Source organism: Erithacus rubecula (genome assembly GCF_903797595.1).
Source record: "Erithacus rubecula genome assembly, chromosome: 9".
Lineage (NCBI taxonomy): Eukaryota > Metazoa > Chordata > Aves > Passeriformes > Muscicapidae > Erithacus > Erithacus rubecula.
In genome coordinates this window covers 4075871-4090598 of record NC_136660.1, presented here as the reverse complement: position 1 = coordinate 4090598, position 14728 = coordinate 4075871, and the positions used below count along the sequence as shown (strand labels likewise).

Here is a 14728-nt window from a genome sequence, read left to right as displayed (position 1 = left end):
CCCTCTGTGAAATATCCATTCATTTTATATACCTTCAGCCTGACAGGAAAAGGTTAAGGCATTAATTGAGCAACATTGTTCATTATGTGTGTCTATATATATAGATAGATATGTATAGCTATATATGCACATGTACATTCCTAAAGGTATTCTTAGAAAGCTAAAAATAATCATTTTGAAAAGTCTGTAGTCAGTGTTCATTTTTCATGTTAGAAAGCAAGTATGAAAATAGAGGAGAGGTATTTTATTGATTGATCAGTACTTACACATTGGTGTGCATTTCTTCTAGGGAACAAACCAGATGCTTTAAAACCTGGAGTAAAAATGGAGACTTCCAACCACGTTTATGCCATGAAACATACTTCAAACACTACTAAAAATTGCTCTTTGCTAAAACAGTACACGGCTTCCTCCCCCTTTAAGGTGGATAGTTTACATCCTTATCCATCTCTCGCACATAAGTCTGGCCTAACTGCAGTGACTAATATTCAACAAGATTTTTCAGTTCCCTACGGGTATTTTGAATGCAGTACCAAGCAACCTCACGTGACACCTTATGTTAATTGCAAGAGCTTTGATGTGTCAGTCAAAGATTATACTGGAATTCTGCTGAACGAGAAGGTGAATGGCGTGCCACCAATTCTTCCTGAGGTCACTGCTGCAGGCCCCCCAGCCCAGAGAGAGCCCCTGCCCACTGTACTTGAACAGCAGCCAGACAAACAGAATTGTCAGCTTCAGCTGGACAGCTCTCCTTCCTCAGAGATGGTCAGCCCTTGTGACCCATCAGTACTGCTGAGCTCCTCGGCAAAGGATGCCGTCGGAACCGAAGGCGACTCTTCCCGTGGGTGCCCGCTGGAAAAGGGCAGCTCCCATCGAGGACAGGTCTGTGACTCTGACTGTGCTGAGGAAAAGCAAAACAGTGCACTGGGACAAGCGGCTGATTCTGAAGAAAAGGCTGAGGAATTGTGGTCAGACAGCGAGCACAATTTTTTGGATGATGACATTGGTGGGGTTGCTGTGGCACCTTCTCATGGTTCTATCTTAATCGAATGTGCAAGGCGTGAACTCCACGCCACCACACCAATTAAAAAACCCAACCGCAATCATCCCACAAGAATTTCTTTAGTTTTTTACCAGCACAAAAATTTAAATGAGCCAAAACATGGTTTAGCCATGTGGGAAGCAAAGATGGCCGAGAGGGCGAGAGAAAAAGAAAAAGAAGCGGAACGATTAGGAACAGAGAATCCTGAACTGAACTCGAGCAACAGGAAAGCAAAGCAACCAAGTGAAAACAGAGATATTTTTTATGAAGACAACGAGTTCAACCAAATCCCATCGCGCAGAGCATTGACAGTGACCAAGGATAACGTGATCACAGTGTCTTCGTACGCCCTGACACGAGTGGCGGGGCCCTACAACCATTGGGCGTAGGCGGGGCGTGCTGCGCCCTCCTGGTGCAGCCACTGCTGTTTCTCTAAGGTGCTGTTCAAGAACAAGTCTCGTGTCGTTTACTATTTGCTCATCTCAACCATTTTAAGGCTGAGGTAAAAACAAAAAAAGGGGGGGGATTTCTTCTTAAACTGTGACTTTAACATTTGGTGGTGCTCAAGCACATTTTAAGCAAAAAAAAAAAAAAGCTGTATAGTTTTAATACATTCTGAAAAAAGATGTTTAGGTTATTAACCTTGATTGAATCATTCAGTTTATTACCTTTAGGAATTTATATTTTGGTGCTTTAAATCGTCTGTTTACTACAAAAATCATTTATAGGTATTTTAACAGGTTCACATTTTATGGTGTTAAATCAAGTTATACAGTTATAGCTCTACACAGCTCTTGGTGCTTAACCACATCAAACAGTTAAAAACAAATAAGCTGAATTATTACTTCATGGTGCCATTGCTTTAACAACTTCCAACCATTGCTATATAGTCCAAATTACAGATAAATCTTTTAGAAAACCAATTAATTTTGTTCTTTAGATTCGTCAGTAGAATGAAGTTATTGGCAATGATGGCTGGAAGTTGTTTCTAAGCTGTAAATATATATTTTAAAAGCACTTTCTATTTTTAAAATTAACTTGAAATAGTATAGTATAAGGATCATATTGTCTAAGGTTTGTGCATACTCTACAGAAGAAATGATTTGTTCTTGCTGTGCAGAGTTCCATGGTGTTACAGCTGCAGGATGTATGCTGATAGCATATGTGGTTGTTTTTAACTTGCCCTTTTTTCATTGAAGATTTTATGTTGCATATAAACGAACAGTTATGAATTATAGAACCTTTTTATTCTTTTTCAGGAGAGTGTACAAACATGAAAGAGGAGATGTCTGGTCAATATGTGTGTTGCTATTGGGAATTATGAAAATTATCTGTTTTTTTTAAAGGCAGCATTTGTTACGGTTTCTTTGAGCAATAAGTGCATCAGTCTCATTTGTTTGCAGCATTCTAAGTTAACATGGCAACCAAATGTTTCTAATGCCTCAGGGGTAGGATTGTTTTGGGATAAAAAATACCCCTAGAGTTGCCTTATTCTATTCTGATAAAAAAATATAATTTGGGAAAATTGCAAAGGAAGTGTTGGAAAGCTATCAAATTTGTAATGTTTAGCAGCAAAGTTTTTGTTAAGAATATCCTATCTGCAATATTCACTAATTTTGAGTTCAGTTTTTTTACAAAAATGCTTTGTAAAGTTTTGAAGCAATTTACACATTTCCCATGGAAAGGGTTGTATCCTTCCTTGAAATTTGTTCTTTGTTTCTGTTGAGAAAGTGACGTCACAAAACAAGTATTTGCTAAACCAGAGGAAAAACAGACACTCCATTGCTTTTAAATACTGTAGCATCCCACTCTTCTTTCTGATTCTCCTCTCCTGTGTATTTCCTGTTTAAACTTATTTATTTAAACCAATTACCAAATGTCAGCGTTAGCTAAGGACTGACCTCATCCTGCACCTTCTTCCATGCAGCGCAGCCGGGGCAGGAGCGGCGCTCCCAGCGCTGCAGGATCAGGCCCACACACAGAGCTGTCCCTCCTGCTGTCCCCTGCCTGGGACCCTGGAGCTGCAATCCAGTCACCTGTGCAGTGTCAAAACGTGCTAATTATATACTTGATAATATTATCCTCTAGTGGTGCTGTATAGAGGAATATGAACTCTCTGGATCTGCTTTATTTAAAGACAAGGTGCTTTTTCCTTGAGAAAAAAGGAGAGGTGCTTTTTCCTTCTGTTTCCAGTTTCGGTACGAAAAGTACATCAGTGGTGTTAGTGCCAGTCAGGACCTTGGTGCTACAAATCCTTGGGTGCGGCTGTAGGTCTGTGGCACTGTTCTCCTGTAGCCATGTGCAGCGTTTGCAGGAGCCAGCTCTGAAGTAGCAATCACTATCTAATGATCCTGGGTTCAGTTCTGCAGATTCCTGCTCAAATCAACAAAGCTATTCATGGCAGAGGATGGAGGAATTGAACCAGTTCTTTCTATCTTACCTATTTTAAGTAAAACCTGTAAAAACCGGGTATGCTGCAAATTTTAATTCAAAGCTTAATATTAGTTCAAATAGAGGATATGAAGGGATTGTAAATAATGAGAAAACAAAACCAATATGATGCCATTGTTTTGTACCAGCAGTTTTATGCTTATTGACTGTAATATACAGTATACATCAAATCATTATGGTATTTTGTGTGCCTTAGATTTCCATGTTAAAACTTGTATATTTTTGGTGAGCCGAAGATTAGTAGGAATTGCAGCTGTCCATGCAGTCAGTAGTGCTGTACATTCCATAGCTGTTCCAGTCATGTATTTGTCCCACCATGCAGAGATTCTTTTATTTTTTGCTGATAGCCCTGACAGCTTCAGTTTATGTGATGCTGTAGTTCAGCACTCTCGTGATAAATTTTCTACACAAAATTGGCAAGCTACAGAGCCATCTCTTTACCTTTTAAAATGTTCATACCATTAAAGTGGATTATTTTTACTTGAATCTTCTCCTAGAAATTCCCACATTTAACTTACTGGAAACTTCAGATTAAAATGTTCCATTGAAAAACCAGCAGCTTCCCTCTAAGAAGTGAGGGACTGAAAGGTGGATCTAAAAGGATCCCTTCAAACGGGTAGCCCAGCTCTACCTTTTTTTGAAATGGCAATTCTAATGAAAAAATGTTTATCTTAATATAATTAATACTATTAACTAATAGGTGCTAAACTCACAGTTACTACTTCATTAGTATTACTCACATGAGAGAAATAAGTCATCTATACAATAACATATCACCCACGGTGCTCTTTCCTTGGCTGTCTTTCACCTAAACTGCTTTTTCAACATGCCCCACCAGGCAGGTTGGCCACTTCCACTTCCTGCTGGACATCTGGTGGGTTGTGATTCGAGAGGCTGATCCTTTCTATTGCTGTACTGCAGTATAGAAAATGCAACACTTATTTACTGGTTTTACAACTCTCTGCTATTTCTTGTAACACTTCAGGATATTTACCAGTCTTGTACACAAATTGCATTGTTTTTAGTAAGGTTCTCATTTTATAACAGTGTTTATCTCTTAGGATCTTCAACTCTGTGGGTCTGTTCTTTCCTTTGCAGCCCACACAACCACTTGTAATTTGCTCTTAGGTTTTAACCCAAGTCCTTCTTGGATAGGCAGACCAGGAGCTGGATCGAAAATAAAGGTAGCTGGCTAGGTCAGACCTGCATGTTTGATTTGGTTTCCATCAGCTGGCACAGTGCTCTGGGTGGAAAACCAGCACATGGACTCAGGTGTGGCTGGCAGTGGGGTGTGCTTGTCTTTGGATCGTTTTTTACAGCATGCCAGGAAAAGCTGTCATGATCCAACACAGGACACTTCTGACTTCCCAGAAGAAATGTCTCATCCCATTGTCCACTGAGTCCAGTACCACGACTCCACCTCTGCTGTGGAGGGGAGGAGGAGCAGGGCTTGCTGCAGGACCAGTTCTGTTTAACTCCCTGTGGGAGTCACTGCAGTTGTGATCAGTTAGACAGTGAATTTACTGATTCTTCACATGCTAGTGTATTGCAGGAAATGGAAAGAAATATTTCTGTAAATATTTAAGTCACAAGATCCAAGAAGCTTTGTAAGTACTTAGAAATACTTGCAGCTTCCAACCTGTAACAGTTGTATTCAGATTTTTTTAAGGACTTTCTAAGAATTTTAACTGCTGGTGAAAGTCCTTGTGTTACCTATGACAGTGCTTCTCTAGATGTAGAACAGAAAATAACTGTAGTCTCTTGAGCAAAATTTTATGTTAAGCATGGGTAAATGACAACTTATCTAGTACTTAACATTCTATCTAGCATACAACTGTATGAGGTTTTTAAGACCTTTTTAATTTCATCACAGTATTACCTAAATATGGTTGATCAAATTTGGGTCCTGTTCACACTGCTGCAGTCTTGCTGACTCCAAAGTGCTCATTCATCAAGTTTTCTTGCAATTTGCATATTTATTTAGATGGATATGGACAACAGTTGACCAACATCTGTGCCAACTCAGAGGTCAGTCTTGCTCTTTCACTTCCCATGAACTTCTCTAATGTTGAAATTGACTCCATTTATCAAGCAGTCATCAGCTTTGTAATCCATTTATAGATGTGGTTGTTTCTTTTCCATAGATATCCTGTCATTTCTAGGCTGTCAGAAGGAAATAGCTGTGCTCTCAGATATATGAAAAACTCAATTGCATGGCCACTTCCATTCTTTGTGTATGTTAACACCAGTTACATTCAGGCAGTGTGGGACAAACTCTTTCAGGCTTATTGTGGTCACTGAAATTCAGATTGGGGTCTTTGTATCTTTACACCATAAAATTGTGTTTTATTTTCTTGTGTGAAAGCTGTCTGCCAAGCTGTGACCTGTAATGATCTGCTTTTCAATAGCAGTTACAGATGAGGAACAAATCCAGTCACATTTGGGAATTCCTGCTTTATCAGGTCTTGCTCTGACTTGCAGGAGGAAGTGTGGAGGGAATATCTTTCCACTGATTATTGTGACACCAGGGTACTGCCCTGCAGTGTCTGTGTCACAGCACTGTTCTAACCAGTGAGATATTTCATTGTGGATATTTGTAAAAATTCACCTCTTTCTACAACTTCTCCCCAGGCAGAAATCTCTTTTGGTCTCTACCTGCATATACTGGTATAAAAAAACACCAGAGGAGGGAGAGGTGGCCCCTGCTCTTCACATATGTAGACAAACAAGGTAGCAAGCACTGCTGTCATTGCCAGCCTGCTGCCCTTGGCCACCAGCGAGATGAAGAATGTAGAAAGCTCATGGGATGCTGGTTGGAGTTTATGGTCTTTAAGTTCCTTTCCAACCTTAATGATTCTCTGCACAGCACAAGTACATCACAGGCAAAGTTGTGAAGGTACAATTGGTTTTTGAGTCAACCTTCCATGTACATGTAGTTGGCATGATACTTCTTTATATGAACGCTTCTTTTGTCCATCTGACTTTAAATTCAGTAGCTTATTTTATTTAGTCTGTGACAGACATTCTCCTTGAATCTAAAACAGAGTGACTAGTGTTAGAAGTCTAGAGGATGTGGCTACTTACTCTCAACAGTTCAGGAAGTGGTTTCAGTCTCTTTGGGGATTACCTGATGTTTCGTCAGTCTTCACAAGTTGTCTACATGCTGCTTTACGATGTTGCTACAAAATTATAATTACAGTGAGTTTTACATTCCAGGTTTCCTGAAAGACCAAGGATTTCTAATAGTAGAACCTGCTCAGACACCAGGATACATACGGATCACTTCTTCTAAGGAGTGGTTGAATATATGCTGTGTTTTTTACTTCCCTGTCAAAACTTTCTGGGTTCTTTTAGAACAATAGGAAAAACTTTTTAATACTGTCACATACTTGACTGAATTATAAAGACTCAGTCCTACATGATACTGTGTTGTCTCCCTCAAAAACACTTAATATGGCTGTTGATGATTAGTAGGTATCACTCTGTACAGGTGACACTGGATACTCCAGCCAGCTTTCTCACTCCATGCTCTTTCTGGCTCATCAGTTAGTGCTGGCTCACTTTGTCACCTGCTGCTGGATGCTTTCAGTGCTTCTAACTACTCCAGAAGTTTTTCCCTTTGCAGATGTGCTTCAGCACTCAGCATTAGCAGCACGGCTGCCAGCCTGCCCGTGAGTCCCCCTGCACACTGTACTGCTCTCTGCATGGCAATCAGCCATCTTCATCTCAGGAATGTCACATGAAGCTGTTCTCCTCCTAAAATCCATTTCTTTCAGTCACCTGCAGAAGGCTGTCCAGAGAGCTTGTGGATGTGCCCCATCCCTGGAAGTGTCCCAGGCCAGGTTGGACAGGGCTTGAAGTAACCTGGTGTAGTGGAAGGGGAGAGTGGGTTGGAAAGAGGTGAGCTTTAAGGCCCCTTCCAACCCAAACCAGTCTTTTCCTTGATCTTGTGTTCTGTATGTGACAGTTCTAGGGCTTTTACTTCACATTTTCTCATACAGAGCCTAGAATGTTACAGTTGATTTTTTTTTTAAAGTCTAATAGAGAGGTACAGTTCATAATCTATCACAATCACTATTTTCTTGCTTTTTTAATCAAATAATCAGGTTTCCAGTTAATTTTCAGATTTTTTTAATGTAGTTGTTGCAATCTTGTATCTGCAAGTAGCCAGACAAAAGGGATTTTGCAGGACTAGAAAATCATTGTCCCCTGAGAAGGAAAAGTCACTCCTTCTCCAAGTACAGGATTTTTTCACATTGGTAGCATCTCTGTGTCCTCTTGTCTTTTGAGTCACATTTAACAGCTCTACTCAATTCCTTACATCAGACAGCTGCTGCAGCCCCTGCATGATTGCAAGAGCAGGAGTGTTTCTTTACATCTTCTTTTAATCTTGGACCAGTCTTTGTGAGATATCCAAGTATTATGTAAGTATTATTAAATGCCTGAACTAACACAGGACTGCTTGGAAAAAATGTGTTCTTCATCTGTGGCAAAGAATGGAATTGAAGGAGCTTGAGAAGAAAATAATTAAGGTGGTTACTGCCTTTTATTAAAGGGTATTGAGGTGTCAGCATCGCTGTTTCTTTGTCTTTCTGAGAATAGAGGCTTGAGGATTCTTTTTCCAGTACAGTTCCCCAGTTCACCATCCCAACAATTGCTCATGGTGTTTAACCATGTACTGCTGAGCTTCAGTTTTAAAAGATACAAGATGCTTCTTGATGCTGTATCCTTAATTCTTCCAGACACTGTATTTTCATTTCTTCTTCTGCTGGGCCATTGTATTGGCATTTTTCCACACACAGTTCTACTCAAATGCCACAATCTTCCAACAGCACACTTGCAGTGAATGCAAGGCTGGGTGCTAAATAAGGTGCTGGTGACTTGCTTTGGTGTGACTCATAACGGTGCTTGGCACACCTTACAGACATTGCTCACAAAGTCACAGAGCCCAGGTGCACACCTCAAAAACTATATGTAGGGAGTTCAGCTTTGGCACTGAAACTACAGCATTACCAGTTCCACTAGGTGAGCTGTGTTCCTAAGAAGTGCTGTTGCAGTGGAGCAAGGGAACTCTAGTTTTGGTGTTCAGTAGTGCAGTTGTTGCCACAGAACGTTTTTATGCTGTTGTGGAATGTTTTGTGACCTGATCAATATTTTACATGTATATCTGTATTTTTATTATATTTTAATGGAAAAAGGGTCTAGGGTTTGAGAGTTGTCTTAAAGTAAGAATGGAGGCCCTGATTCTCATTTATACTGCTGTCCTTTGTGTTGGTTTGGAAGGATAAAGGCACCTCCAATGGATGTCACTTGAGCTTTCATCCTTTGGAGCATCCCATCACACTGATCAGAGTGTAAAAGGTCAGTAGTATAAATAAAAACACTTAGCAAATTACTATTTGTACAATCATCTGAAATCAGTTTCATGGTGTTCTTACAGTGCACATACTGGCCAGTAACATCCAGATTGTTCTTCATTTAGAAATACAGGTTGAGAAGAGACCTGCTTGGGTTTTACCAGGTTTTAAATATTTGCTTCTATTGGCTGTCCTTTGCCCAGCCCTGTCTACAAAGACAATGTGGTAAAAGATTTGTACCTCTAGGTAATGGCCTGCCCGAAAATCTCACCAAATTATCATGAATGCTATTTTTATGGTAGTTTTTCTTAAAATACTTGCTACCCTTTGTCATAACTTGGATCCCTTTTACTTGATGATATAAACTGGGGTTGTGACAATCTACTGAACTCCCTTCTCTCCCAATTCACACCCAGCAGAGTGTGCAGTGCTGTGTGCTGTTGTCACACTCTGGTGAGTTTGGGGGCACAAAGTTGAAGCCAACACCTTCTGCCTTCCCTGACTGTGGTGCTACTTGCCAGGGAAAACCCTGGCATTGCTCTGCATGCCTGAGTCCTGCAGAGCTCCCCTTGCTGCCCATGGAAGTTTCATGTAAACAACAGCCCTGTACATTGCTCTTATACAGTGCAAATGTCTGGTTCAAAAAAAAGCTTCAGGAAAAGGAAATACACTTCCCTTCTTAAATTTTCACACTGCAGAGATACTGCAGAGCCTAAGGAGAACAGATTTTATACCAGCTCTTGTGAATGCCTAATCCATGCAACTCAAAAGGCAGCAGCTGAACTTTATGAAGCTCTTGCCCTCTATGTGAAAAAATAATTGTAGTCAAGAAGAACAAATGGGGTATCCCAGTACTTCTAAAAGAAAGCCAGTTCTACCCAATGCAAACATTGATACATTTCAGTCCTTACCAGTGAATTATTCTACAATTATTTGTTCAGTTTGCGGGGGACAGCTCTTCATAATGTGATAATGTCACTCCAGGTCACAAGTACTGATCAGAATTTGCTGTCATTAAGAAAGAACATAAATATGTAAGGACATGCTGTAATGAAATGCTATGGCTAATGAATTCCTTCCTGCTTTGGGAAGATAAAAGATTTAACAATATGCCAAAGCAAGAAAAAAAAAATGCATGGGGTTTTTCTCCTCTCTCTTTGTTATTTTCAATCTTTCTTTCTTTCTTTCCTTGGGATGCATTAGATATTTATTTTTCAACTATGAATTTGAGGTTTTATTCCCAGTTACCAACGTACTGTATTGAAATCTGGAACATAAAACTAACATTTTTAAGTAAAAGATGATGTACAGGGAGAAAAAAATCAGAAAGAAAAAGCACTTCATTATGTCACAGTATTTACAGGAGAAAATGTAAAAATTACTTCTCAGAAAAACATTTGGGGCCTGATTCTTTCCTAGTATAACTGAGCATAGCTCCCTGAGGCTGGTGGAGCTGGCAGTTATGCTAGCTGAGAAACTGAACCTTAAAATCTTCTTTGCAGACAAGGGAACCCTTACCAGCAGTACTTGAAGACTTGTGAGTTGTGACTGCATGTTACTTGAAAGATCTAATTAAGCTATGTTTTTTGGTGCAAGCAGTTGTTGTACATGATTTCATGTTTATGTAGCAAGATGCATTGAAATGTTGATACTAGTATTGAAGCATACATGTAAAAATTGTTGTTGTGGAAATTGTCTGTTCTGTTCTATTTTTCTTGTGTGTCTCATCTGTTTAGAACGTAAACTTTCTTTTTTTTTATTGTCCTAACTGAATAAGGCTAAATGAATACTGTAATTGAAAATATATTTTAAATCTTGTCATGAGTTTTTAAAAAGACTATTACAAATTGTATCATTCCTGATTACACAGAACTTTGTGGGTGGTTTTAAATAAATTTTATACTTCTATTTTGCACTTAGTCGTCTTATTTTTCTTTCCTGCTCTTAGCAATAATAACCACTGTTCTGTGCAAAAATGTATTTCTTAATTACCAATAGAACCTATAGGGGCATCACCCAAAAAGTCAGCAGGTTTCTGCACTGGAAGGGGACAGGTCTAAATCCAGTCCCTGTTCTCAGTCTGCCTCTGCTTCAGGCTGGACTGACCTGTGCCCATGTCAAGAGAAGCAGACAGAAGGTATGAACTTCATTTTCTGACTGAAAAGGACAAAACAGTGTGTGAACACATCTGTCTCTTTTTGCTACCTGTCTGGCAGAGCAAGCTTATGGGAGTCATTTACTGTGGTACTTAGTTATTTAGAAATATTTGGAAATATTTCAGGTTTTTTTCCCTGCAAATCAGATAGGGTTGGGGTATTTTCTCTAACCAGACCTCAGCACTAGCCAGATTTACTGACATTGTAGTGCACAACAATACTAAATACAATCCCTGTTGTTTAGATCTGAAGGAGGAGCACAACTCTGCTCATACTTGCTTCTTTTCCTTCTCCACTACGTGCAGCAGCAAAACCATAAGCAAAAATAGTCTTCCAGGTAACTGGAATCTGCTAGAGAACAGAGAAATGCTGGTATCCTCTGGCTTCACTAATGCTCTGGAAAGAAACTGTATGTGTGATATGGTCCATCTAATTCCTGGGGGATGGATGTGATCATGCAAGAGGGAGGCCTTGAGCCTCCTGTGTAAGCTGCTTTTTGAGATAATCGCTGCTGGGGTTTTACAGCAGTGCCTGCCCAGCTGCCCCAGGCCCTCTCTGGGCTCTCAGCTGAGCCTTTGTTCAGCAGAGTCTCGCTGGATATTGCAGGGCTCACTGTGGCATCAGGAGCCTTAAGAACGCACATGGATTTTGAAAGGCACTTCCAAGCCTGCACCAGACCCAAGAGGATCATTCCTGAGGAAGAGCTGGCCATGAGAAACCTTTCCCGGGTCCTTTCCAGGGACTGCCAGCAGCTGCCCCTTGCCTCCCCTGGCATTCCCACCTGCATTTCCTCACAGACTGTGGAGTATGCCACACAGGTATTAAAACATAGCTTCACCTCCACCTCACAGGAACAAAACCAAACCAGGTTTACCTGCCCCAGCATCCCTGTTGCCCAAAATGAATTTACCACCTGGAGATGGCTTTAGTGCCTTTTTCATAGCCTGGATTTCTGATACACATTACACAAGGTAATAGAATATTGATGTAGTTGCTTTTAAATTCTTAAGCCTTTGACTGCAAAGCCTACTAAAATGGTGTTGTTAACAATCAAGCTGCAAAATAAGCTTTTTTTTGATGGTGCTACAGTTAAAAGTTTTCTGCAGTACTTATGCACTGCTATATATCACAGAAGGCCAGGATTTGCTGTACAACAGTGCTAATGTTGGTTACTGCTGCTGATAATTAATATTTAACACCGAGTATTAGTTTACATTCAAAAGGGTATTCATCAAAATATTGATGGGTTTCTGTGCACTCTGTGTATCAGAACAAGCAACATATTCTAATGTCACTAAGCACAAGCAAGGCAGTGCTTCAGTTAGTGTTGTGGTTCAGGACATGGCCTAGCTAGTCTAAAATGAAATAGCAGCAATCCCCATCTGTTCTTTTAATCTTAGACAAACTGAAAAAGTATTTAAAATGTGGAAAGTTAAACCTGGCTGTTTCAGTAACCATTGGCTGAAACATGATTCCCAAGATGGGCCTCCAGTTCCATCTCTGTTTACTTCTGAACACTCTTTTGTGACATATACCACTAACACAAAATCCTTAGTGCTTGAATTTTTTAAAATATCTGTGCCTTTTAACACCAGGCCAAAAATTACTTACAATGTTGCTGTACCATGTGTATGTCTCCATTTGTAACAGAACTGGGTAATCCTTCCAGGCTGTTTGATCCTAAAGGATCCTGAACTGCTGCTAGAGGAATGACATAGCCTTTTCTTCAGCTTAGAACAGCAAAACCTTTGTTTCCTGTGGTGTAAAAGTCAGCAGTTCAGTTTCTTGTGACCACTTTCTTTTAGACAGACTGTTTTTGAGGATGACTCCCTTCACTTGAAAGATCCCTTCAGGGAGATGGAGCACTAAGCCAGTGCTAAACCCCAACTCATTTCCACAACAGCAGAAGGCCTTGTAAGGACTCACCTGGATTATGGCTCCTACAGATTTTAAGGCTGGGATTTGTTGACTTATCTTGCTGTGATGGTTCAGGTGTGTCACTGCAGAACAATCTTCCTTAGGCCATAGCTCTGCCTAGGATAAGTACTTACAAAAATTTTAAAAACCCCAAGGGTGTTGTGTGTGCAGTGCTTACCAGCAAGTCTGTCAGATACCAGAGGCATGAATTACATCTCTTTTTTTAATGTGAAGATCACAGATAACAGAGCACTCCAGTTTGGAGGGGACCTCAAACCATCACCTGGTCCCACCTTCTGTGGAAAAGAAAGCCTAGGTGGATTTTCTAGCACCCTGCCCAGCTGTGTCTAGAGAAATTCCAGTGATGGGGACTCTCTCAATTGCTCTAACTGACAAAAATTTCTCCCTTTTCTCAAAATGAAAAATTTTCCCTGTGCTTCTGGTATCTATTACCTACAAAATAACTAAGAATTACTTTATTTATGCCACAACATTTTTACTCATTTAAAACTTTGTCAGCACTCTGTTCTCAATGCATTTAATTTTATTGTAATATAGCAGACCACAAAAGCTTTTCTTATCCTGTCCTTACCCTGGGACTCCTTAGAACAAACAAACAAACAAAACCAAACAATTGTTACTTACAATTAGCTAAACCTGAGCAGGTTGGTTTAATTCTATGATGGCATTCCTGTATTCTTGAGGGGTCTGGCCAGTTCAGAAACACTTTTGTCAAATACTTTGTAGAGCAGTATGTAATAAAGTTCAGTTTATTATATTTATTATTAAATTTCAATACTGACTGTGTCACACACTTGGCCAAATGTGAAGTACATACGGCTACAGTCAAAAAGAGAAATTTTTGTGAGCCAAAAAATCCATGATAATTTCCTTAGTTTCTTACATGCTGCACTTTATTACAATTTAAGCATCAAAAAAGCCATTAACTGGGCTGCTGCTACCATTCCTTGATATCTAGAAAGATAAAAATGTGTTTGATTCTCTCAGAATGATCTCTTCTGGCCTTCTGAAGAAAATAAATGAAAAATCCCATCAAGAGCTGCAAAAAAGCAGGTTCCAGCAGTGACAGGTTTAGATCTGCTAATTAATTCAGAAATTGAACAGGATACATGGAAATGTATTTCCAACAAGAATATGTAAAAATAATATAATTAATTTTCATCATCAAAATTGAGTGAAAAAAGCATCTCCCTGTAACTGGCATTTAGTTAGACATTTTTATTCACTTTTTGTCCAGAAGCTTCATGTTAGGTGTGAAACACTGATTCCTGTGTCTTATCAATGGCACAGATAATCAAAATCATGTTCATTAGAAGATAATTTATCTTCCAGTTCTGTGCCCAAAATGCATAATACAAACACAATTAAATGTTTGGGGTGTTTGGGGTTCTTTTCCAACCATGAACATGCCTTTTCTTCTGTATTTTTCTATATTCACATCTCCTTCTACGTTTTTCTTTCATAGCAGACATCTAAGATACCTGAAACTAGTTTTATTCCACCTGATGCAGAAAAATACCACAGTAGTTCTGTTGCTGCTGTTCTTTGATTATAAACTCTAAAAATTGTCATTTCTCCCCACAATATAATCAGGACATTCTTAACTCCTGTAGCCACCCAGAAAGCTGGAAGCAACAATTTGCTTTATGGGTTTTGCCTTCTGTTTTTTTGGGGTTTTTTTTGTTTTGTTTTTTAATGCACTGAAAACAGCAGAATCTGCAGGCTAATGGTAGCAGTGTGTATCTGGGAAGGAGAAGCTACACAAAGTGTTCTACTTGAGGTAC

General features: G+C 39.6%; 1 protein-coding gene across 2 annotated transcripts in view; it reads left to right on the top strand.

The window, feature by feature from the left end:
• Positions 1-2940, top strand: part of TET1 (tet methylcytosine dioxygenase 1) — a 44986-nt gene extending 42046 nt beyond the window's left edge. For both annotated transcript variants that reach the window (XM_079312968.1, XM_079312967.1), the window contains one exon: positions 290-2940. In XM_079312968.1, the coding sequence (XP_079169094.1) occupies positions 290-1431 (1142 nt within the window). In that variant the 3' untranslated portion in view covers positions 1432-2940. The remainder of the gene's footprint in view (positions 1-289) is intronic.
• The last annotated feature ends 11788 nt before the right edge of the window (positions 2941-14728 follow it).